Below are 25,033 nucleotides of genomic sequence, written 5' to 3' on the forward strand. Positions count from 1 at the left end.
TTTCTCTGGGCTCCTCCAGTGCCAGGGCTTAGTACTTTTCACAGGACTTGTCATATTGAGTCTGTTTCCAAGCCAGTTTTGACCTCTAGGCTGTGAGCTCCAGGGTAGAATGATATGGTTTAGATGTTTGGATTTGGATCCCTTCCAAATCTCATGTCGAAATGTGATCCCCAATGTTGGAGGTGGGGCCTGGTGGGAGGTGTTTGGGTCATGGGGGTGGACCCCTCGTGAATGGCTTGGTGTCCTCCCACAGTAATGGGTGAGTTCTCACTCTGTTCGTTCACAGGAGAGCTGGTTGTTTAAAAGAGCCTGGCATCTCTCTTGCCTTCTCTCCGGCTATGTGGCACGCTGCTCCCCCTTCACCTTCCCCCATGAGTGAAAGCTTGCTGAGGCCTCACCAAATGCAGATGCTGGTGCCATGCTTCTTGTACAGCCTGCAGAACTGTGAGCTAAATAAAACTCTTTTCTTCATAAATTAGCCTCAGGTATTCCTTTATAGCAAGGTAACATGGACTAATACGGAGCAGGATCATGTTTTCTTCCCCTTCATATTCTCAGTGCTTAGCATAACCTCCACAAAATAGGTGTTCATTAAATGCTTGTTGAGCGAATAAACAAACCTTGCATGCCTGGAGATGAACACATGTAGACAGACACATTTCAGTGTGAAAAGCAAGAGTCGCAGAGAGGCAGTGGACACAGCACTTCTAAGAAGGAGATGTAATGTCACATGTTTTGCAATAGAAAGCAAGGAAGACTCCTGATAGTCAAGACTCCATGTGTTGTGAGTGCTGGAGAGGGTCCTAGGAGTGGGCAGAGCCAGTTCAAGAGCTGAGTGGCCTAACATGAGCTGGAAAATTGTCCTGGAAGTCAGTTGTACTCTGTTCCAGTGTTCATAATATAATGCTCAAGGGCTCCACTGCTGGTCTGAGACCCACCCTGGCTGTGGCTAAGGCTGAAACCTGAGCTGAGAATCTGAGTGTGGTGTAGAATGAGAGCTTAGGAAGGTCTGGCCTTGCCCAGACTTCTTATGGGGGCTAAGAATCCTGTACATCCCACTATAAAGGAGCTTAAATCTCCCCAAATTTGCCTATGTAATGGTTAATTTTATATGTCAACTTGGCTAGACTACGGCAACTAATTGTTTAGTCAAACACTAGTCTAAATGTTGCTGTCAAGGTGATTTTCAGATGTGATTAATATTTACTATCAGTTGACCTTAAGTAAAGGAGATTACCCTCCATAGTATGGGTGGGCCTCGTCTAATCAGTTGAAGGCCTTACAAGCAAAGGCTGGTTTCCCAAAGAGGAAGGAATTCTGCCTCCACGCTGCAATACAGAAATTCTTCCTGCATTTCCAGCCTTCAGACTCAAGACTGCAGCATCAATCCTTACCTGCTAATATATACATGACATACTTACATCTTCTGTTGGCATTGGCCTGTTTCTCTGGAGAATCCTGACTAGTAGATTCTACACCTTGAATGGCCTCCTCTCTTTCACCCATCTAGTCCAGCTCACCCTTCAAAGCCTGGCTCAACTGCATCTCCTCCAGGAAGGCTTCCTGACACCTCAGTGACTGCAGCACTCATAGCCTGTTCCACCCCAAGGGACTTAATGCTGTTTTCAGAACTCTCCTAATGCAATATCTACCCACCACAGCTGTTAGCTCATAGGGCTGGGCGGGGAGGAGAGGAGGGGATGAGGGCCCAGGCCATGTCTTGTCTTTTGTGATCCCACTGGCACTAAGTAGTGCTTGGCCCACAGCAGGTGCTCATCCATGTTTAGATGGTGACTGGCTTGCCTTTTGTTCTGCGCACCTGTGTGGTCTACTGAAGTCCCACTGCATGAGATGGCACTGTGTGTGGGACTGAGAACCCCTGCTCCAGACACACATCTGCTTGGAAGGTCCTAGGATGCTTTTGCATAAGAATTAAAGAAGAGGCCTTTTGTTCCTTCTACAGGGGGAGATGAACTGACCCCCAGGATCTCACACAGCAGAGTCCATCCTAGGCAATCCATCCCTAGAGGTAGGCGGCCCACACCTCTGACCAAGCATCCCCATGCACAGTCTTACCTACAGGGTTGCAGTGTGGTGGGGGAAGGCAACCATGTGGGCGGGCCCAAGATGAAGTGAAGAATACCGGGAAAACTACAGAGGGCCACAAGCTGGAGGCAAAATTGCCATCAATCTGATCTCTGTGACCCATCTCAAGTCCCGCCCATGATGAGCCCTGACTTCTGTGCTCCTATTCTGCAGTTAAATCTACGGTGTGAGGTTTCCATTAGAAATTCGGAAGCCTATGTTCACAGGATGCTCATTTAACAAGCAATGCTAGCTATTCGTCGTGCTTGCTTCTGTTTCATGTTTCAGGAGCATCTGTGCTTCAGGAATCTGTGGCCTGCACTGTAGAATGCAAGAGTGGCAGAGCTTTCCTGTCTTGGGCCCGTGAGAGGCTCCAGGTCACCAACTCAGCACTCACCACCAGCCAGCCAGTCCTCAGGAAGAGCACAACCCCAAAGATGTTGATCATGCAGGATGTGAACACACCATCCCAGGTCCCAAACAGCACAGGCTCCCACACGAACAGCTGGGTCTTCCACCAGGGCTGGGGCTGGGCCAGGGCATCCTGCAAACAGAACACACAGAAATCAGCTGAGGGGCCATTGGGAGGGCCAGGGATGGCAAGAGAGTGGAACAGGAGGAGGGAGGTAGGAGAACTCAGCTTAAAAACAGTCCTGTCTTATTGTGCCAGGGCAAGTATGTGTGTATACACACATGCATGCACATACACACACATGCACACACACACATCTTGAAGCATACCTCTACAAAAGGATCACTGTTCTCTCATAACAACAGTGATTCCGTATCCATATGTAGCAGAGACTCATTATTCACAAACGTAGTCCTTTTCCTCTGGTCATCACTCAAGTAGTCAGGGAGTCAGGTAGACTCCCAGCCTCTTTGCAGCTAGAGGTGGCTGTGTGACTGAGTTCTAGCCCTTGGAATGCAGGCAGAAGCAATAGATGACACTTCTAAGTGAGTGTGAGATTCTGGGTTTCACCTCCTGGGGCTCATGGTCATGAGCCCTCTTCATCCTCCAGTCCTAGCAGGGACAGCAGCTTCCGGCAGTTGACGTTTGGCCAACCTTACTGAAGCGCTCTTTGCTCCTTCAGCCCTTCTAACACCTCTGCAATCAGCCCTGTGGATGAGATTCCCTGTTTAAAATGACTGAAGTTATTTCTGTTTTCCTTACTGAGCACTAATACAGTGATCTCTGCTGATACCCCAGGATTCTACAGCATTACTGGACAATTGTTTGGAATCAGAGGCGAATCATGAAAAAACAGATTCCTTGCTCATTTTTCCAATTCACAAATAACAAAGGCACTTATAAACACTCAAATGGAAACCCTTTACTAAAAAAACCATAACTTGGTGGATATACTAAAATGATCTTAAACAAAACCAGTAGTAACTCACACTGTGAATGCTCTTATGTAGGTTTGGCAATTAATCTAAACTCAGGCATGAACAGAGTCTTCCAGTGACCACAAACGACTACAGCAGTGATTATGGTTCTCAGCTGGGTGGGGTGGGTGGGGAGAGGGAGGCATCCAAAGCTAGGAGTCACTGTGTGCAATGAATCTGGACCTGGTGAGCAAATGTTATCCATAAACACAATAAAAAGGCAGAAAAATCAAGAGTTTAAGGGAAAATCCAAGATCCAGAGTCCACGGGGCATGGCTCCTGAATGGCTGAGAACAATGGGTGCGCCGGGGATCTAGAACCAAAGGCTGAGGCCAACGGCATGTGCTCAAAACCAAAAGGGAGGATCCCAGCTCCTCTTCCACCTCCTGTATCACACATCCACAGATCAAGAAGGGGCCTCGAGAAATACTCAGGGATCTCAGTTCAGCCACATGGGACTGATGGGCCAGGGGACCCCCTGTGTCTCCGTCAGTCTCCAACTCCGTAAGCTTCATTTATGCATGTACATGACTGCTTGCCTGTCCTTCACAAACCACAAATGAGCAATCTCCTGAAAGTCAATAATTGTCAGAACAGTCCTCGTGGTTCGGAACAAAGACTCTGCCAATCTAGGCTTGTCCTTGAGCAAATGGTACCAAAGGACCTGTCTGGGGAATGCAGGAGTGTTTCCCAGGATCCTCATCTCGAAATTCAGGATGGGTCCCAACTTCCTGTCTCTGCTTGTGTTCCACTTCCTATCGTGGCTTGCTACAGGCCGACTGTTCCTCAGTAATAACAGTGACTCTCAGCAACAAAAAGACTAATACCGTAGAGAGTGCCATCAGCTTCCACAGGAGTTCTCTGCTCTGCTCCTCACAGCAGCCCCGTGAGGCAGGCCGGGAGGGGGCCCCACTGAGGGCTGAGGAGATGGAGGCTGAGAGAAGAAACCTGATGGCCCAGTCTCACAGCCAGGGCTTCCCCCAGCACTTGTAAGATCTGTGCCTTTCCCTGCCCCACACTCACCTAAACATTACTTGCCCTTTTTGCCCCTAAATTTAAGTCTTTCAGGTTTCAAATTCTAACACTCTGGACTTTGCATAACTGCGAATACATCTGCCTCACCCATGAATGCCTTTGTGATGACAGAAACCTTATTCCTCTTTCACGCGTGCCTTCATTTTCCCATTCTGAAGGCTGGTTTGCATATGCATTTGTTTACCTGCTGGTGTATGAAATGCCTTTCATTTCCTTGATCTCACTGGACTAGTCAATCAGCCTCAAGGGTAGAAACTTAGAGCAGGTAGAAACTTCAGGAAACCCTTTACCCTGAGAATGAAAATATAACTGGTTTAAAATGGGTTTGGTGACTGAGCCCTGGCAGCTTGTTTCAGGATATTGAGGGGTGCGTACCTACCTTTTCTCACCACATGACAAAAAACCATAATTAAGTCTTCCCACAGTCTGCTCATCGGAGACTGGGTGGGAAGAGCGTAGGTTTGACCCCAAGGGAGTAACCCTGATGTTCTTGGAGAAAGAGAGAGACACTACATAAGCCCAGCAAGAGACAGAGAAAGAAGGAAAAGGACAAAACCAAAACAGAGAGAAAGGGGAAGCGGATGAGATGGAAAGCCCCAGAATAAAATGCCAAATAAAGCCCCCGAGGGATATTTCCCAGATGCCACGCTGCCTCCCAGGCATCCATGTAGAAATAGCAGCTTGGGGCTGGGCGCAGTGGCTCATGCCTGTAATCCCAGCACTTTTGGAGGCTGAGGTGGGTGGATCACTTGAGGTCAGGAGTTTGAGACCAGCCTCGTTAACATGGCGAAACCCTGTCTCTGCTAAAAAATACAAAAATTAGCCGGGTGTGGTTGTGTGTGCCTGTAGTCCCAGCTACTCGGGAGGCTGAGGCATGAGAATCACTTGAACCTGGGAGGCTGAGGTTGCAGTGAGCCGAGATTGCACCACTGCACTCCAGGCTGGGTGATAGAGTGAGACCCTGTCTCAAAAAAAAAGAAGTAGCAGCTTGTGTGTCCCCGCTCTTCTCACAGATCCCTTGTCCAGGCTCGCCACATTTGTGATGCCATTCAGACTTTAGCTAGTGCCCAGAGCTCGCCTCTTGGGAGAGGACTGGCTGGAGAACTCAAAGCAGCTCCCTTGCGTCGTGAGAGCTCTTGCTCTGTCCTGCATGCTCTCCCGTTCTCTTCAGCTCCTGCTCTGACAGGCTGAGGGGCAGGGCCACGGTCTGCAGTACGGGCAGACATGTAACATGAGGACAGAATGTCAGCTCCCGTCCACATACACACAAAGTACTGGATTCTAGTGAGTCTGCATCCCCAATTCCTTCCCCTGAGGCAGAAGGAAGGAACCCCTCAACCCAAATAGGCCCTCCCACAAAGTCCACGCTAAGATTCTCTGAGTGCCACCACCCAGTCATTTCTGTTGCCCAGGGGAGGAGGGGGTGGAAGGGCTGGGGTGATGGTTGCTGAAGGTTAGGCCAGTTCCAGGCTCTCTTGTTAAACACCAGGAGAGAGGTCTGGTCCCAACCATGGGTAGCTCTCTTTAGGACCTAGTGTCCCAGATTTGGGCCCCAGTCCTCAATTCCAGCATAACATGAATCCCATTCAACATCCTATTACATAGACATAATGGGCTGGGGAAATGGAATGTACCCTACGCCCAGCATTGAGTCTACAGCAAAGTAGAGATAGAGGATGAGGGGGATAAGAAAAGCAAGGGGCAAATCAATCCTTCAGAAAGGGCAGCATAAAACATGCCTGAGGGCAAGAGTCCTCTCCTCCCTGAAGACCCTCAGCCTGGCAGGGGCCAGCTTGACAGGTTCCAGGGGTGCGGCGACTTGGCGCCTGGCCCAGGATGATCCCTCTGCCATGCTCCTCATTGCTAGGGTCTTCCTTCCCAAGCCCCCAGGACAAGAAGCCAGACTCCTGTCCCTCTGAGCCCAGGGGCCTGCGCCCCATGCTGGAAAAACCATGACTGCCTGGTGGGTGTTTTTAGTTCAGAAGGGGAAATCGTTCTCCTGTGAATAATCTCCATACTTGAGCGAGGTGGGGGGCAGATTGGTGGGGGTAGGGGGTTGTCTAGAAAGGTGGGGAAGTTGCACCTGAGTGGGAAATAATCTCAATCCTGCATCCAGCAAGCAGAGCTGAGTAAGAGGCTGGAAAGTTCTGCCAGAGGCAATGACATGAGCTCAGCCCCAGAAGCCTTTTGCCTCAAACAGTCACCAGCTAAGTCTTCATGAATGCATCTGCAATGTGAGATGACACCTTTTCTCCTTTCTGGGAGCTGGAGGAAAAGCAATCAGGTGAGAAATTCTGCTTCTGTCCATGCAGGTCAGGGGTGTAGGTGGAAGCAAGACCCGGCCTGCCCCTTTCTCCCAAAGTGCACCTGCAGAGACTGGTTCCACCTGGATTACATACACATGCGAACCAGCAGATGGCTTTCTGAAAGTTAATTATTGGATTATTAATTAAACATCAGAGAATATACCCAAGCTGCTGCTGAACTGCAATCCAATGGGCAGACTGAGGAGCCTCATTCCTTTCCCCTGCCTCTGAACCGGCCCCATGTGCTGGACCACAGGGGTTGAGAGCTGGGCCGGGCGCCAGCATGGCTGTGGGTTCCATGGGCCACAGTCCACATGTGCAGCTACATGCCTGCCTCAGGGGGGTTTTGTAAAGTTTAGATGAGATGATAGTTGTGAAAGTTTGTGTAAACACGAAACACAACAGAGGATTTTAAATATACATGAGGATTTCTTCAGGGAAGTTGGAAGGAAGACAAAGAAGTCTTTTGACTGCATTTGCTGCTTTCCCCAGCTAACTTGTCTTCATGTTTAAAGTGGAATCCTTGCTCTACAGCTCAGCCCTGAAAGCTGCATCTCTAACCCCTGCCCAGCCCAGGCATTCTGAGTAAGAGAGAGCCCATCCCTTCTGTTTTGTAGTGGGAGTTCCAGAATGGACCTCCAGTGAGTGCTGCGCCATGTGACTGATGCTGGAAATGGAAATGGCTCTGTAGCCAAGGAAGCAAGGATCCAATTGGAGCCGTCAAAGTCTGATTTCCCTGGGTTAGGATCTGGGCAGCACCCTTGGTCTGTATAGATTTAGTCATTCCTAGAAATGTGAGGTCTTCGTGGCTGTGTCAGTCTCTTCTACCACAGAGCTTGTATGAAAGCTGGGGTTGAAATCTAGTCATTCCCACAGACTCAATCTGTTGTTTTTTTTTTTCTCCATATCTGTGCATCTTCACACTTGTTCAAGGCTGGGATTCTCACAAGGGCATGACCTGGTCACACATGGCTCAGCCCCCACAGTGGTAAGACCATCAGAGGCTGTGAAAACTTTGATGCCGAAGTTCTGCCTCCCAGGACCACACAGCAGCCTCAAAACTCAGAGCCCAGAGACGAGCTCTGGAAATCTGATGTCACCTGGCAAATGACAAAACCCCACAGCAGCCATGTCAAGGCCACCTAAACAAGGGCTTCCTCTGCCCTTCCCAACCTCCTTAGCAAAAGGGCAGAGCTTTACCTGCTGGACACAGGCTGCCGCTAGGAAGTCTACCTGGATTTAACACAAGGAGGAGCAAAATAGACCCTAATGCCCTCCCCCTAATAACAGGTGAACCAGTGAAACATCAGCTGCAAAAAGGTTATTATCCCAGGTGCTTCAGTGGATCAGCCACTATTCTATCAGTTTAAGAATTCTTATGTAGTGAGTAGACCCATTCATATAGTTAAAATTTTTGGAATCATGTTAATATTTTATATATACTCAAAATCAAATACAATTAAATCAACAAAGATGAAAGTTAAAAATCTAAATAGAATGCAAAGAGAAACAAATTATCCTAGCTGTATTTCAAATGAATGACATAACCATACTTAAAGCGGAAAAAGAACTAACCAGAGTAACTTATGAACACAGTACTTTGACTATGTATCACATTCGAAAACAAAAATAACTGCAATTAATATTAAATGCCAGATAGAAAATTTGGGTATTTGTAGGAGTATGAATTACCAATTCTAAATCTGCTTTCTGTGAATTATAAGCAAATAACAAAATATATTGAATAAGAGTCAAGTTTCTCACAGTTGGAGAAGGAATTCCAACTAAGGAAATAAGAGGAGAATAACCCCCATACTGAGGAATTGGAGTTAGACGTATTAGTATGAATTTATGGTTTTTAATATATAGAGACCTAGATAGATCACTGTACATATTTATATTTACATTCCTTCCCTCTGCCCACTTGAAGTGTCTATAAGGCCAGGCACAGTGGCTCACACCTGTAATCCCAGCACTTTGGGAGACAGAAGCTGGATAATTGCTTGAGGCCAGGTGTTTAAGACCAGCCTGAGCAACATAATGAGACCACACCTCTACAAAAAATAGAAAAAGTAGCCAGGTGTGGTGGTGCATGCCTGTAGTCCTAGCTACATAGGAGGCTGAGGCAAGAGGATTGCTTGAGCCTAGGAATTCAAGGTCACAGTGAGCTACGATCATGCTGCTGCACTCCAGCCTGGGCTACAAAGGAGACCTTGTCTCAAACAAACAAACAAAAAAAGTGACTATAAGCCAAGACATCCCAGTGGCAATGAACATACCTAGCACCCAGATCTTGATTTTGAAATATCATTCTTCACTTTAAGGAACCAGGGCTCCTTGCAGAAGTTGCTAATTCAAGGCTAGGGCAGAGAACGTACAAAATGAGTCTGGAATATCTTGTACCAGAAAGTAGGGAAGTGCTAAAAAGAAAAAAATGACAAAGATGTGTCAAAAGGACACAAGAGCCACTTGAAGGGGCTCCCACTAGCCAAATCTGGCACAATTTGGTCCTGAAAGTAAACAATAGCAATAGAATATTCAAGGAATAGAATAAGAATCTGAGTCCATACGGACATAAATAAATTAATTAACCGATTTTTTTTCTTTGAGACAGGGTCTTGCTCTGTCACCCAGGCTGGAGTACAGTGGCATGATCACGGCTCACTGCAGCCTCAACTTTCCAGGCTGAAGCAATCCTCCTGCCTCAGCTTCCTGAGTATCTGGGATTACAGGTGTGCATCACCATGTCCAGCTAATTTTTGTATGTTTTGTGGAGACAGAGTTTTGCACTGTTGCCCAGGCTGGTCTCAAACTCCTGGGCTCAAGTGATCCTCCTGTCTCAGCCCTGCAGAGTGCTGGGATTACAGGCGTGAGCCACCCCACCCGGCCATGACTAATCATAATATATCTATTTCTGCTCATTGTCACTGAGTGGACCTGGAGGCTGAGGGCTGGAAGAGCAACTGGAATTGCTGTAGTGCCAAATATATCCCCTTTTATATTGATGTGGCCCTGTCAAGGGTATCATTCCCGTGTGGGAGCAAGAAGAGAAAGCCCTTCCTTACTGTGGAAAACCAAATGATCCATGTGGAAGGAATTATGGGGTTAGAAAATCACCATTTTGCAGCCATCACAGCAATAGCCAGCTCTGCCAAGAATCATCAATGGATGCTAATGCTAGTGAGTGAAGGATTAATGAGGAAGAGAGTATTTCTATAGTCTCAAAGCATCTACAAATTACTTATTAACAAAAAATAGAAATTAGTAACTTTAGAGGGGATTAACCTAGTGGACACCACCTTAAATAAATAGCCAAAGTTAACATCACCAATAACGGGACAAATGGAAATTATGTAGCTCCTACTATGATGTCCTGGGAAAAGCACTGCATCACTGCTATGGTGTTCCTGCCAAAAATAGAAAACCTAAATCTACCTGTGACAGGTCATGCCCCAAACTGAGAGACATCATCCCCAATTCTGCCTATAAAATACAAAAAAACAAAAATAAGAAAACCTGAGGACATTCTACAAAATAACCAACATGTGTTCTTTAAAAAAAAAAAAAAAAGAAAGAAAAAAAAAACAGTCAAGGTCATAAAAGACAAAGAAAGGCCAAGGGACTATTCCAGATTAAAAGAGACTAAAGAGATTGTCACAACTGGCCAGGAGCGGTGACTCAGGCCTGTAATCCCAGCACTTTGGGAGGCTGAGGTGGGTGATCACCTGAGGTCAGGAGTTCGAAAACAGCCTGGCCAATATGGTGAAACCCCACCTCTACTAAAAATACAAAAATTAGCTGGGTGTGGTGGCGGATGCCTGTAATCCCAGCTACTCGGGAGGCTGAGGCAGAAGCATCGCTTGAAACTGGGAGGCAGAGGTTGCAGTGAGCCGAGATCTCACCACTGAACTCCAGCCTGGGGGAGAAGAGTGAAACTCTGTCTCAAATAAAATAAAATAGAGAGAAATCACAACTAAGGATCATGTATGATCCTGGATTGGATCCTGGAAGGAGGTCTTGGGGAGAAGCTGGGGGATGTTAGTGGGATAACTGGCAAAATTTTAATGTAGAGCTACAGATTAGACAATAGGATTTTTTTTTTTTTTTTTGAGATGGAGTCTTGCTCTATCACCCAGGCTGGAGTGCAGTGGCGTGATCTCGGCTCACTGCAAGCTCCACCTCTCGAGTTCACGCCATTCCCCTGCCTCAGCCTCCCCAGTAGCTGAGACTACAGGCGCATGCCACCACGCCCGGCTAATTTTTTTGAATTTTTAGTAGAGATGGGGTTTCACCATGTTAGCCAGGATGCTCTCGATCTCCTGACCTCGTGATTCACCCTCCTTGGCCTCCCAAAGTGCTGGGATTACAGGCGTGAGCCACCATGCCCGGCTGACAATAGGATTTTTCTATGTTAAATGTCCTGATCCTGAAAAAGATACTGTGGTTAGGTAAAAAAACATTCTTGTTCTTAGGAAATAGACACTGAAGTATTTATGGATAAAAGGACATGATGTCTCCAAATTGTTTTTATATGGTTTAGAGAAAATATATACATATATATAGAGAAAATGGTCTAATGATAAAGCAAAAAGGCAAAGTGTTAACAAGTGGTCAATCTGAATCGACTGAGTCAAGAGTATGTGGGGTTTTTTATTGTATTATTACAACTTTTCTGTAAGTGTAAAATTTTGTCAAATAAATAAATAGGTTGCAAAACATTATGAATGTATTTAATACCATTGAACTGTACACATAAAAATAGTTAAGAGGGTAGGCCTGGGGCAGTGGCTTATGCCTGTAATTCCAACACTTTAGGAAGCCAAGGCAGGAGGGCCACTTGAAGCCAGGAGTTTGAGACCAGCCTGGGCAACATAATCAGACCCCTTCTCTAGAAGAAGAAGAAAAAAAAAGGGCAGGTGTGGTGGCACATGCCTGTAGTCCCAGCTACTTGGGAGGCTGAGGTGGGAGGATCGCTTGAGCCCAGGAGTTCGAGGCTACAGTGAACTATGCTCACGCCACTGCACTCCAGCCTGGGTGACAGAGCAAGACCTGGTCTCAAAAAAAAAAATAAAATAAAATACATTTTTATAACCAACTATAATAAACATGAAAATACAGTTCCAGAAAAAAATGGTATAAACCTTGACAATGTAAAAATAATAAAGCAACTATTAAACAATGGAAATTAAATGAGAGAAATGGAAGGAAGTGTATGTGTGCCAATGTCCTATTTTTCATATGGGAAACAGGAAGTGAAATGATAACAAATTGGTAACCTAAGAAACTGAGGTATAAGAATATTATTTAAAGTTACAGTGAGAACAATTAGAAGACATGAAAACCAGAAGCCATTAGCAATGACTGCCACTGGGGAATAGAAGTGAAGGAAGAGGGAAGGCTTTTCATTTCATGTCATGCTGTATTGTGTGAATCCTTCTCACTTCATGCATGTAGTACTTCTATGATAAAAACCCTAGACCAGCCACAGTGGCTCACACCAGTAATCCCAGCACTTTGGGAGGCCCAGGCAGGCGGATCACTTGAGTCCAGGAGTTTGAGACCAGCCTGGGAACATGGCGAAACCCCGTCTCTACTAAAAATACAAAAAATAAGCTGGGCATGGTGGTGTGCCCTTGTGGTCCTAGCTATTTAGGAGGCTGAGGCGGGAGGATCATCTGAGCCTGGGAGGTTAAGGCTCCAGTGAGCCATGATCGTGCCACTGTACTCCAGCTGGGAACAGAGCGAGACTCTGTCTCAAAGAAAAACAACAACAACAACAAAAACTAACTTATTTTATGTTTAAAGAAAAAATTACCACATTATTAGAAGTATTTTAAAAACAGAATGGGTTTTTTGGCTGACCTGGCGTTAGGGATACCGTTTATGGCTATATGTCATTTTATTCAGTGGATGAATTCACCAAAAGATTCCTGTGATTTCCATCACATTTTAAAATGTATTGAATACATGGAATACTTAAAGATGGTGAATCCTTTTGTAAAATCAATATCTACCTCAAAATTCTTTGTGTATCTCAAGTTTTTAAATTTGTTTTTGCTTTGTGTTATTCTTTACTAATAACTACCTAAAATTAAAAAGGAAAGTGACTCAAAAGGAGTCATGGCTTTCGGTTTTAAGTTGAATTCTATGAACACTGAGACTCATGGTAGAGCAGGAACGCAACTATTTTTGGCTTAGCGAGGGTTGCTCAGCCACCATTGCCTCAAGTTAATCAGTAAGCTCCTAAAGCCTGTAACCAGGGACAGTGACCATGGATGTGATTTACCGGATATCTGCAGACTGGGAAAAGAACATGCTAGAATATTTACACAGGTGAGTGGTTTTTACCATACTACCCTTTTTTCTTTCTTTCTGACTGTTCATGTGGGGAAGAAGACATTCACACAACAAATCAAAAACAAACAGGCTGGACACGGTGGCTCACATTTGTAATCCCAGTGCTTTCAGAGGCTGAGGCGGGAAGATCACTTGAGGCCAGGCAAGGAGTTCATCACCAGCCTGGGAAACACAGTGAGACCCCATCTCTACAAAAAATTTAAAAATTTGCCAGACATGGTGGCATGTGCTGTAGTCCTAGCTACTTGGGAGGCTGAGGTGGGAGGATCCCTTGAGTCCCAGGAGTTTAAGGCTGCAGTGAGCTATGATCACATCACTGCACTCCAACCTGGGCAACAGAGTGAGACCCTGTCTCTAAAAACAAAACAAAAAAAGGAATGTAAATAGGACCTTTCTCCCAAGCAGTGGTAAATGTTAAAGCATTATTGTATTAGAAATGCATCAAAGCCAGGTGAGGTGGCTGATACCTGTAATCCCAGTACTTTGGGAGGCCCATGGGAGGATTGCTTGAGCCCAAGAGTTCAAGACCAGCCTGGGCAAAATGGCAAAACTCTGCCTCTACAAAATATTTTTAAAATAACCAGGCATGGTGGCATGCACCTGTGGTCCCAGCTACTCAGGCCCAGGAGGTTGAGGCTGCAGTAAGCCATGATAGAAAAAAAAAAAAAAAAAAGAAGCATCAAAGCTTAAATAGGTACTACCTCTAAAGACTTTTCACGTCAAGCACACCCACCCTTTGATTAAGGTGTTAAAATTCAGAAAGAAAAAATTTAGGAATTAGATTAAATTATACTTGATAATTATTGAAGAGCAAAAAGAGATACTGAATTGAATTATACTGAAGTATGTGTATTTCTTTTTAATTTAATTTTTTTGAGATGGAGTCTCACTCTGTCACCCAGGCTGGAGTGCAGTGGTTTGATCTCAGCTCACTGCAACCTCTGCCTCCTGGGTTCAAGTGATTCTCTCACCTCAGCCTCCTGAGTAGCTGGGATTACAGGCACCTGCCACCACACCCAGCTAAACTTTTTTGTATTTTTGTAGAGATGGCGTTTCACCATGGTGGCCAGGCTAGTCTCGAACTCCTGACTTGAGGTGATCTGCTCGCCTCGGCCTCCCAAAGTGCTGGGATTACTGGCATGAGCCACCTCGCCCAGCCGTATGTGTATTTCTCTTAATCCTACCACAATTAATTGATAATGTTCTAGGAATATAGAACTATCTAATGTTTTAACTGTTATTCTGAAGAGATGTGTTTTGATCAGAGAAAGTATAAAATGAATGAAAAGGTAAGCTAAAACTCAGTTACTCTCCCCTACAGGAAGCCAGGGTGTTCAATCAGGCCGGGCGGCCAGAGTAAAAGCACCACCTAATGGCACCTTATTCAAATTACAAGAATAGTACTTCAGAGGCATTACCATAGCATCTAGGCTTTCCTTGCAAACCCCAGACGATTAAATGATGGCAAATGCAGTATTTTGTCTATATCTGACCATGGATGAAATTTAGCTTAAGGCAGTAAGAAGGTTTGAAGTTACCTAGTCCCTCTATTCATAGCTAGGTGGAATGTATTAACCATGTTTTTTTTTTTTAAAAAAAAAATCTGTATCTAATGATGTTATGACAACTTAAAAATCTTGCTGACCAAGGACATGAAAAACCTCTACAATGAGAACTACGAAACACTGATGAAATAAATTAAAGAGGACACAAACAAATGGAAAGACATCCCATGCTTAGAATTATTAATGAGAAGCCGGGCACGGTGGCTCAGGCCTGTAATCCCAGTACTTTGGGAGGCCGAGGCGGGCGGATCACCTGAGGTCAGGAGTTTGAGACCAGCCTGCCCAACATGGTGAAACCCCGTCTCTACTAAAAACACAAAAATTAGCCAAGTGTGGTGGCAGGCACCTATAATCCCAGCTACTCGGGAGGCTGAGGCAGGAGAATCGCTTGAACCCGGGAGGTGAAGGTTGCAGTGAGCTGAGATCGCATCATTGCCTGGGGGACAAGAGCGAGACTTCATCTCAAAAAAAAAAAAAAAAGAATTATTAGTGAGAAGAATTACTATTGTTAAAATGGCCATACTATGCAAAGCAATCTACAGAGTCAATACAATCCCTATTGAAATACCAATGACATTGTTCACATAAATAGAAAAAAAAACCCCTAAAATTTGTATGAAACAACAACAAAAAATGAGCCAGAATAGCCAAAGCAATCCTGAGCAAAAAGAACAAAGCTGAAAGCATCACACTACCCAACTTCAAAATATACTACAAAGCCATGGTAGCCAAAACAGCATGATATTGGTATAGAAACAGACACATAAACCAAAGGAACAGAATAGAGAATCTGGAAATAAATCCACATATTTACAGCCAACTGATTTTCAACAAAGGTGCCAAGGACATATATTGGGGAAAGGACACCCTCTTCAATAAATGGTACTAGGAAAACTGTATATCCACATGCAGAAGAATGAAACTAGACCCCCATCTCTCAACCTATACAAAAAGCAACACAAAATGGATTAAAGACATAAATGTAACACCCAAACTATAAACCTGCTAGAAGAAAACATAGGGGGCATGCTTTGGGACATTGGTCTGGGAAAAGGTTTTATGGCTAAGATTTCAAAAGCACAAGCAACAGAAACAAAAATAGACAAATGGGGTTATATTGATTTAAAAAGTTTCTGCACTGCAAAGGAAACAGTAGAGTGAAAAGACAACCTGTAGAATGGGATAAAATATTTGCAAGATATTCATGCAACAAGGGATTAATATCCAGAACATACAAGGAACTCAAACAACAGCATAAAATGACTAATCCCATTAAAAAGTGGGCAAAACATCTAAATAGACATTCCTCAAAAGAAGACACACAGATGGCCAACAGGCACATGAAAAAATGCTCAACAGCACTAATTATCAGGGAAATGCAAATCAAAACCACAATGAGATACCACCTCACACCTGTTAGAATGACTATTATCCAAAAAATGTAAAATAACAAGTGTTTGTGGGGCTTTGGAGAAAAGGGAACACTTGTGCACTGTTGGTGAAAATGTGAATTATTACAGGCATTATAGAAAACAATATGGAAGCTCATTAAAAATTAAAAATAGAACTACCATATGATCCAGCAATCCCACTGTGGGTACTTATCCAAAGGAAAGGAAATGAGTATATCAAAGGGATGCCTGCACACCCATGTTTATTGCAGCCCTATTCGCAATAGCAAAAGGAGTCAACCTAAGTGTCTATCAACAGATGAATGAATAAAGAAAATGTGGTAAATGTATACAATGGAAAAAGTATTTAGCCATAAAAATGAATGAAATCCTGTCATGTGCAGCAACGTGGATGGAACTGGAGGTCATTAGGTTAAGTGAAATTAACCAGGAACAGAAAGACAGATATCACATGTTCTTATCCATATGTGGGAGCTAAAACAGTTGACTTCATTGAGCTAAATAGTAGAATGATGGTTATCAGAGGGTGGGAAGGGGATTGGGGGGATGAAGAGAGGTTGGTTAATGGGTATAACTGTATAGTTAGATAAAAAGAGTAAGTTCTAGTGTTCTATAGCAAAGAAGGGTAACTATAGTTAACAATAACTTATTGTATATTTCAAAATAGCTAGAGGAGAAGATTTGAAATGCTCCTAAAACAAAGAAATGATAAATATTTGAGGTGATGGATACCCCAATTACCCTGATTTGATCATTACACATTGTATATATGTACCAAAATATCATATGTACCCCCATAAATACGTATAATTATTATATATCAACTTAAAAATGTTTTAAACTCTTGCTGGCCTAGGAAAGACTGACCCTCTCAGACCTAGTCAATTCTCAGAGAGAGCAAAAGGCTTAGCCATGAACACAGCTTTCTTAAGCAAAACAACCAATGCTGAGTCTATACCACCAAAGACCACCTCCTCATCTAACTCACACACCAAGCCAAGATTTCTCCTGACCCCAATCATCCCAGAGCCAGACACCTGGCAACCAGAGGCCACCCCTATAACCCAGAGCCCACTAGAATTGTTCAAACTGCCAGTCCTAAGCTGTCCACCGTGCCCTGCCTTTCCTCTCCTGCAGAAACCCCAATAAACCCTCACTCCTGTATTCAGCCCCCTGAGCATCCCTGGTGCTTCCCCTGTGACCCTGTGTGGCATAGTGTATTCTCTCTTCTCAAGCAAGGTAAGTGACAGAAATCTTCTTTCAGTGGCATTGACCTCTGCATGTTCTCACCTCTGTAAGTTAAAATACGGCGGGTACAAATGAGTCACAGAACCCTGCCTAACTCATTTCAGTGAAGAACACTTTCACTCCAGTTTCTAGGTGGGACACTTTTATCCAGAAAATGTCCCCACTCTATTTTTTACAAATATGCAGCATTTGGGGCCCAGTTGTCATTTTGAGGCAAAGTAACCAACAGGTCTTTAAAGTGGAAAGGGGGAAAGACAGAGGAGAAAGAGGAAAGGATGTCAGTGTGCATATGAAATGCTCCCGCCGCATCTCAATCCTGAGAACAGGATCTGCTATTACTTCTCTCCAGCTCCAGGAGCATAAGCCTCTTGTCTTCTGCTGCCTTTAAAGTTGCTTCTGTCCATTGACCAGAGGTGGTTTTATGGTGAAGCTAACAGCTTAAGCCTTAGGATGCATCATTTGGCATTTGGTCCCTTCCAAAGATTATGCCAAATTTTCTATTTGCAATTTGTATCCTTTTTACTGGAGAGTCCATAAAAATGGTATAAGCTTCATGCCCTACAAAACCTGGGATAGTGAGGGGGTCATGGCCCTAGGAATCCCAGAATTGAGCCCTGCTCTTCCACCCAACCATTTGGGCCCCAGTGTCCTCATCTTAAAAAGAGGGGCTTCAAGAGATATAAATATGCTTAAAGAAAAAAAAGAGGGGCTAACAAGACCGTCTTGTCTGAAGTTCCCTTTTCCTTCCTCCTCAGCCGCATTCATTTTTCTACATCTACTAATAAAGCAATATGCTATTGCCTGGCACATGGCTGCTGAGGCTCACTTTGCATATTGCTTTTTAAAGATGCTAAAACAGCCCTGAAGAATGCATAGTAAAAATAAAAGTCAGTTCTTAACCATACACTGGCTAATGAGCACTCAGAAAATATGAGCCAAGCTTTTGCAATGAAGCCTGACACCCATACTCAAAATTGGATATGTCAGGGTCAACTCAGGGCTGTGTTCTGGGGCCAGTAGCCTTGCTTCTAACCTGGTTCTGCCTTCTAACCTTGCTCTGGGCAAGTCATTCAATATTTACGTCCTCCTGGACCCACTACTGCTGGAACTCAAGTCTCTGGGCTTGCTTCTTGACACGACAAGCAAATGGACTAGGCCAGAAGATCTCTGAGGACTCCTCCGTGTCTTGATTGTTTGGTTCTATTTCTATCTACCTCTCTTGCCAGTGCCACTTCTCTATTCACCATTGCCCCAAAACTTGACCAGGCTCTATCTTACCACACCAAGCTAACTCAGGTAAGCCATCTAATTGAAGAGGAAGAGACAGAGAAAAAGTGTGTATTAGTCCGTACGTGCATTGCTATAAAGAAATACTTGAGACTGGGTAATTTATAAAGAAAAGAGGTTTAATTGGCTTATGGTTCCACAGGCTGTACGGGAAGCATAGCAGCTTCTGCTTCCAGGGAGGCCTCAGGAAACTTTCAATCATGGTGGAAGGCAAAGGCGAGGCAGGCATCTTATGTCACCAGAGCAGGAGCAAGAGGTCCTGGGAGGTGCTGCACACTTTTAAACAACCAGATTTCATGAGAACTCACTCACTCACTATCAGAACAGCATCGAGGGAATGGTGCTAAACCATTCATGAGAAACCACCCCCAGGATCGAATCATCTCCCACCAGGCCCTACCTCCAACACTGGGAATTACAATTAAACATAAGATTTGGTGGGGACACAGATACAAACCATGAGAGAGCAAGAGAGGAGAGGACACAGAAGGGAAAGAGCTGGGACGCTGTACAAGAAGACGGAGCAGAGTCAGAACCCAGGCAGGTCTCAGAGACCTGGAAACTCCTCCTCCTGTGCTTGGGCCAGACATAACGGTTCTGACGGGGAGCCTGCTCCCACAGCCTGCAGCGGGTTTTTTCTAGAATAATTAGCCAGACTTTGGCCTGCAGACCTCCTAGAAAAGGGTCCACATGGACCCACTAGTGCTACACTTCAAGTCTCTGTGGTAGAGCAGAATGCAGAAAAGCATGAATCCAGTGTACTAGTTATATTGGTTTTTGGTGACTTATTCTCAGGCCAGCTTCCCTTTTAAGTTCCTGTTGAGACCCTCCAACCCTGAGAGAAGAAAGACAAAAGCTTCAGGCTAGCTGGAGGCACTTCTTATTCCATAAGAACTAGGAGATTGCTGTTGTTTTTGTACTTGTTTTAGTATCTCCAGCAGGAACTGGGGATCCTGGCAAGAACTGTCATTCAATAAACACCTGGTAAATGAAACCGAGTTTTCTCCCTATTCCCAACGCTAAGAGCATGAGATTCCGCTGGACTTCAGACCTCCACACAGCTTGTCAGCTTGCCATCTGTTTTTGTCTCAGGCTACCTGCTTTCTCCTGCCAACTCAGTCTTCCTGAAACACCCAGATCGTCACAGTCCTGTCTGTCCAGTACCTGGCACAGACAAGCACCCAATCATGGCTCATTAGCCTTCTGTTCACCTCCCTCTGCACCGGCTGTTTCTTTCTTAGTTTTCAAGCCCCAAGTTTCACAGCCTACTCCGCTGGGTTTCTGTGTGCAGTCAGCTTCATCCAATCATCAAATAAGCATTTTACTTAGGGCTTGTCATGAGAGAGGCACTGGCCCAGACCCTTCCACATATGGCATCTCCTTTAATCTCATAAAAACCCTGAGAATCAGGTCCACTCACCCCATCACATAGTTGTGGAAATAGACTGGGAGCCTGTGGGTAACTTGCCCAAGGGCCCAGCCTATCCAGCAGCACAGTCAGAATGGGAAACCCAGAACCCAGGTTTGAGTCTACCACCAGAGCACACAAAGTGCCTCCAGATGGAGGCCCCTGGAACAAGACTTGGCCTGCCAGCAGTTCGGTGGGTCTCCAAACACACACTCACATTCCCAAACCACTCCAGACTCACCCAGGCCTAGAAAGCACACATCATCCTCAATAGACTGCCCACCCAGCAGGTTGTCTGGAACAATGTCCCACATTCTGGTGTTGGCCCAAGGTATGATTTTGGGTTTGAGACTCCTGCCTTAGGTCTTCTGCCTGACTCAGCTGTACTGAGTCATGCATTGATTTGCCAATGGATCCTTCTGCTCATTTATACCACTACCCCCTGGATTAAATACATACTCCCCTTAGTTTAATTATTAGCCATTTATATAATATAAGCTGAATGCTGACCAGGAACCAAGCACTATACCAAATATTTACACAAATTATCTCTTTTAATTGTCTTCATTCTCTATGGTAGTTTCAATCACTGGGCAGTCATTTTGTAGGTGAGGAAATGGAGGCTTAGTGAGGTTACGAAACTTGTTCAAGGTCACAAAGTATTAGAGCCAGGACTTGACCCAGGCAGCACATGCACCCTCGACCACCACACCATTAACACTCAGATCTACAGCTCCTTCCCAGCTGGTTCACTTATTACTGACCAATCTACACACACACACACACACACACACACACACACACACACACACAGAGAGAGAGAGAGCGAGAGAGAGCTACCCTATCTGGTCCTAAAATGATTAAAGCCAAACCAAGAGTCCATTCATTCACCCTCCACCTAACTTCCAAGTGTCCCCACCCTTGCCAAACTTCCTGTGAGCCACTTTCTAATCACCGTGACCAAGAGAAGAGCAGGTCAAGACTGAAGGTGGCATGACACCCACTAGCCTGTCTTCCCACTGGGCACTGCCTCCTAATCTTGTGTTCTGCAGGCCCCAAAGCTCCTAGCAGAATTTCTGATCCCCAAGACTGGAATAAAATTGTTCAAAGGTTCACAGGAAATTTCTTGAGGGCCAGCCACTCCTAGAGTTCAGCTTCCAGCATTTTAGCCACCTAACTTACTCTCTGTTCCCACGCAGAGGTCCTTAATTTGCCATCTGGGTGGCTTTGCTTATACCATTTGGAGCAGGAGGCACATAGCAAAAAGGATGAAAGCTTGGGACTTGGCATCAAACATGCCTGGCTTTACAGTGCTACAGTTCTTCTTGTGTCAAACCAAAATAATCATATCAACTTCAGAATGTTGTAGTGGAGATAAATGAGGTAATGCATATTAAGTGCTCAGTATACAGTAAGCGCCCACTAATTGGTAGCTATTATCATTTTCTCACCCTCCCACCTGGAATATGCTTCCCAAGTCCACCATATGTTCCACTTCCACCATTACTTTAAGACTTAATGCAAATGGCAACTCACCCAATTCCTAGCCAGGTAAGTTCAGTTCAGTAGAACCAACACTGATGGGGCATCTTCTATACACAACACACCATGCCAGGTATTGGGGATACAAAAATAAATAAGACATGCCCCTGAATTTAAGTTCACAGCTTTAAGGGAGACAGAAAAGAAGCAGCTCATTTCAATGCTACATGGTAAGTGCAGTGACACAGGATGCTGTGGAACAGAAGGGATGAGTTAACCATCACGGAGGGCCCTGGGGGCCAAGATGAGGAGTCTGAGCTGAATTCTGAAGGCAGTGAGAAGCTATTGAAGGAATTTAAGCAGAGGGGTCAAATGCACAGATCTATGCTTCATAAAAGCATCACTTTAGTAGCAATGTGGAAAAAGAACTTAGGAGAGTATGAATCATCCAATCAAGAAATGGTACCTTAACAAGACAGTGCAGGGGAGGGAGAGAGAAAGAAAGGATGGATTTCTAAATCATGAACACCAAAGGCCTTAAAATTGGGCATTGGGCCATGTCCAATTCTTCGATGTTTAGCTATTAGGGGAGAAGGAGGCAACACAGAGATCATTGTATCCATCACATTTTAGAAATCAACTCTCTCAGGGCACTTACGACAATTTAACTTGCATTGTAGTTTTCTGTTGTTTGTTCATGTGATCAATCAACTAAAATTTACTGTCCACTTAAATACCAATTTAAATACTTAAATACCACTTAAATACTTGGGCGAAGGTTTCAGTGACAAATTGTTGATAAGAAGCATCAGCAAAGATCAAGGGAAAGATATAAGCTCTGGGGAATGGTGTGGTTCAGCTGGAAGGTGTGGCAGGAAGAAGAAGATGTGGGGAACTCAACTTGAGACTCAGGTGGGGTCAGACTGTATAGGGCTGAGGCTGAAGAGTTTGAGCCCTGAGTGGTGCACATGAGGAGACACTGAAGGTTTTAAACAGGGGAGAAAGGAACAGATGCCATCACATGGGAGATCTCAGAATGTCTTATTTGTCTCTCCTTTGGGAATTCCTGGGCCTCACATTTTCTATCTGGGTTTCTTGTTCATTGTTGATTCTCTCCCCTCTGATGGGGCTTGTCCCCCTGTTACAAGGCTGGGAAACCCTCCTGTCACTCTCTAGAAGCAGGAGAGAAACCCAAGGGATGGTGAAAACTTCATGTTGAGTGATCATGGATGGCAAAGACCCTGGGTGCACATAGTTTCTGGATAAACACTTTAGTATGGTTTATCATTATTATTATTATTTCTTAAGGGATCAGCTCTCCATTTCTGGGTAGAGCCACTTCAATTCCATATCTACAGAATGCATGTAACTAATGATCAGCAGGGAGAAGATAAAGAAAAAAGAAGAAAAAAAAATAGCAAACACCAGGGCATCCAGAAATCCTTTTGGCTTCAGAACATAAGAGTTTTTTCAGAAATCAATTTACCTTCTTACATTGGTTTGATTCAGAATTAAAATGAGTTCATATTATCTGAGTCCTCACTGTGACTGTCTGTGGAAGACCTCTCAGGATGGAGTTTGGAGTTGTGGGGGATCCCAGGATTCAAAATCCACCACAAATAATGCCAAAGGTTTTCTGTATATGAACAGTTAATAATGGCTATAATATTTTGGCTATAATATTTTCTCATTGAACTGGATGACCAAAATAGACTTTGGAGTTAATTACGTCTAAAGTGTACACTGTAATGTTTGCATCCAGCCCACTGTCTGGGGATCCCCGTGCTCACAGGCCTCCATCACAGACCCTGGCACATCCTGAGCCTACCTGCTGGGCTGCCTCATGGAAGAGCTCCTGCACCTGGGACATCTGGGTCATTCTCCAGCAAGCAGGGATCCTGGTGATCTGGACAGGGAGACTGCTCTGGAAGGTAACAGCATCCTTGGTCAGGCTGGCTTCTCCTCTCCTCTCCCCTTGTTGTCCATCCTTTCTCTCTACTAGAATTGTTCAAACTACCAGGCGAGGCCCTGGCTGAGGAAGAAACCTTGTCTACCTCATCTGGAAACTTGGCCGGGTTACCTTTTTGGTACCCAGGTAGATCCCGCTGGTCCTTCAGAGCCCACCTGTGCTCAAACCTTGCTGCCCTAGAGCCTCAGGCACTCCCAGCTCTCTCCTTCCCTGAGCTCCTTAAATACTTGAGGGTCAGAGCCAGCTGCCCTGCTGCCCAGCCCTTGAGGACACAGAGTCACACTCCTCTCCCACCCTCAAGTGCCTCGTGAACCCCTCTCTCCAGGAGGAGGGCATCATGACGCACTAGACCTGGCTGCAGGTGGTGAGTGAATGTAGCTGCGCCCTGAGCAGAGGGGAGAGGGGCCATGAGGAGGCTGTTTTGGGGCCCTTCTGGAGCAGGGCCGGAGAAGGGTAGGGGATTGAAGAGGGTGAGTGAGAAAAGGCTGGACAGGACTAGGGCAGCTCCTCAACCCACCCCCCCAGGCACCCTCCCCTTCGCGCTGGACCTGGCTTTCCTTGAGGGGAGAAGGGAGTTTGTCCCCTTGATCTGTGTGGCGCCTCTCCCCAGCACAGTGCTGCAAGGTAGACGGGGCTCAGGACCCTTTGGAAGAAGGAGGAAGGGGGAGGAAGAGAGCAAGGGGGAGGGGTAGAGCTGATCGTCCTGGGAAGAGGGCGACTAAGGACAGCAGCCAGCGCTGGCGAGGAGGGAAGGCGCCCGGAGCACTGAGTGGGGGGTTGGGGGAGGAGGGTTAGCCCAGTGGGAAGCTGGGAAGGCTGGGGGACTTGGTGGGCTGCAGTCCTGCCAAAAGCCGGGTGACAGGTTGGGAGCCAGAGCACCCGGGTGTCCCCGGCTGCCCGCGCCGCACAGAGCAAGGGACCCCAGGCCTCCGCTCGCCCTTCCCGCCGTCCCGCGGCCTCCGCAGGCCGCTCCGCAGGCCTCCGCCCACATTCACCCGGCTCCTCCGCGGAGCCCCTACCCTCACGTTTGGGCCACGCTGGGACCCGGGCCCCTTGGCACCCCACGCAGACGCGGACCCGCACCCCAAGTACTGGGGCCAGGCCCGTGTGCCGGCGCGCGGGTGACCGGCGGTAGGAGAGGATCCACCTGGGCGGGGAGGTGGGGGCAAAGGTGACCCCAGGCCTGGCTCCTAACTGCGGGCCGGGGAGAGGAACTGTCCCGAGACCACCCTCTCCACCCCCCACAGCCCTTCCGCCCTCACCTGCTCCTGGGACAGCCAGCTCCCAGCGCCCGGCCCTCCCGGTCCCCGCCCCGCCGCCACGTGGCTGCCCCGGCTCGGCTGCGCGGGTCCCAGCTGTCCCGTCCCGGCGGGAGCACCCCTGCCACGCCAGCACCGGGAGTCTCGGGCCCAGGTGGAGAGGAGGCGCTGCAGAGGCTTTCCCTCCGCAAGGGCCGGGCCTTCGCGCCTACCTGGACAAGAACATTCACC

General features: G+C 46.0%; 1 protein-coding gene across 7 annotated transcripts in view; it reads right to left on the bottom strand.

Moving 5' to 3' along the window:
- SLC12A8 (solute carrier family 12 member 8) overlaps positions 1-25,033 on the bottom strand; it is a 130,714-nt gene extending 105,681 nt beyond the window's left edge. For 4 of the 7 annotated variants that reach the window (XM_063602552.1, XM_057301881.2, XM_063602551.1 and 1 more), the window contains exons 1-3: positions 24,806-24,899; positions 23,403-23,498; positions 2,483-2,629 (exon numbers count right to left, since the gene is read on the bottom strand). In XM_063602552.1, the coding sequence (XP_063458622.1) occupies positions 2,483-2,629; positions 23,403-23,453 (198 nt within the window). In that variant the 5' untranslated portion in view covers positions 23,454-23,498; positions 24,806-24,899. Of the gene's footprint in view, positions 1-2,482; positions 2,630-2,826; positions 3,206-4,693; positions 4,801-23,402; positions 23,499-24,805 lie in introns of those variants that run through there. The other 3 variants (XM_055110369.2, XM_055110368.2, XM_057301880.2) reach the window with 3 other exon arrangements.

Source organism: Pan paniscus, chromosome 2 (assembly GCF_029289425.2).
Source record: "Pan paniscus chromosome 2, NHGRI_mPanPan1-v2.0_pri, whole genome shotgun sequence".
Lineage (NCBI taxonomy): Eukaryota > Metazoa > Chordata > Mammalia > Primates > Hominidae > Pan > Pan paniscus.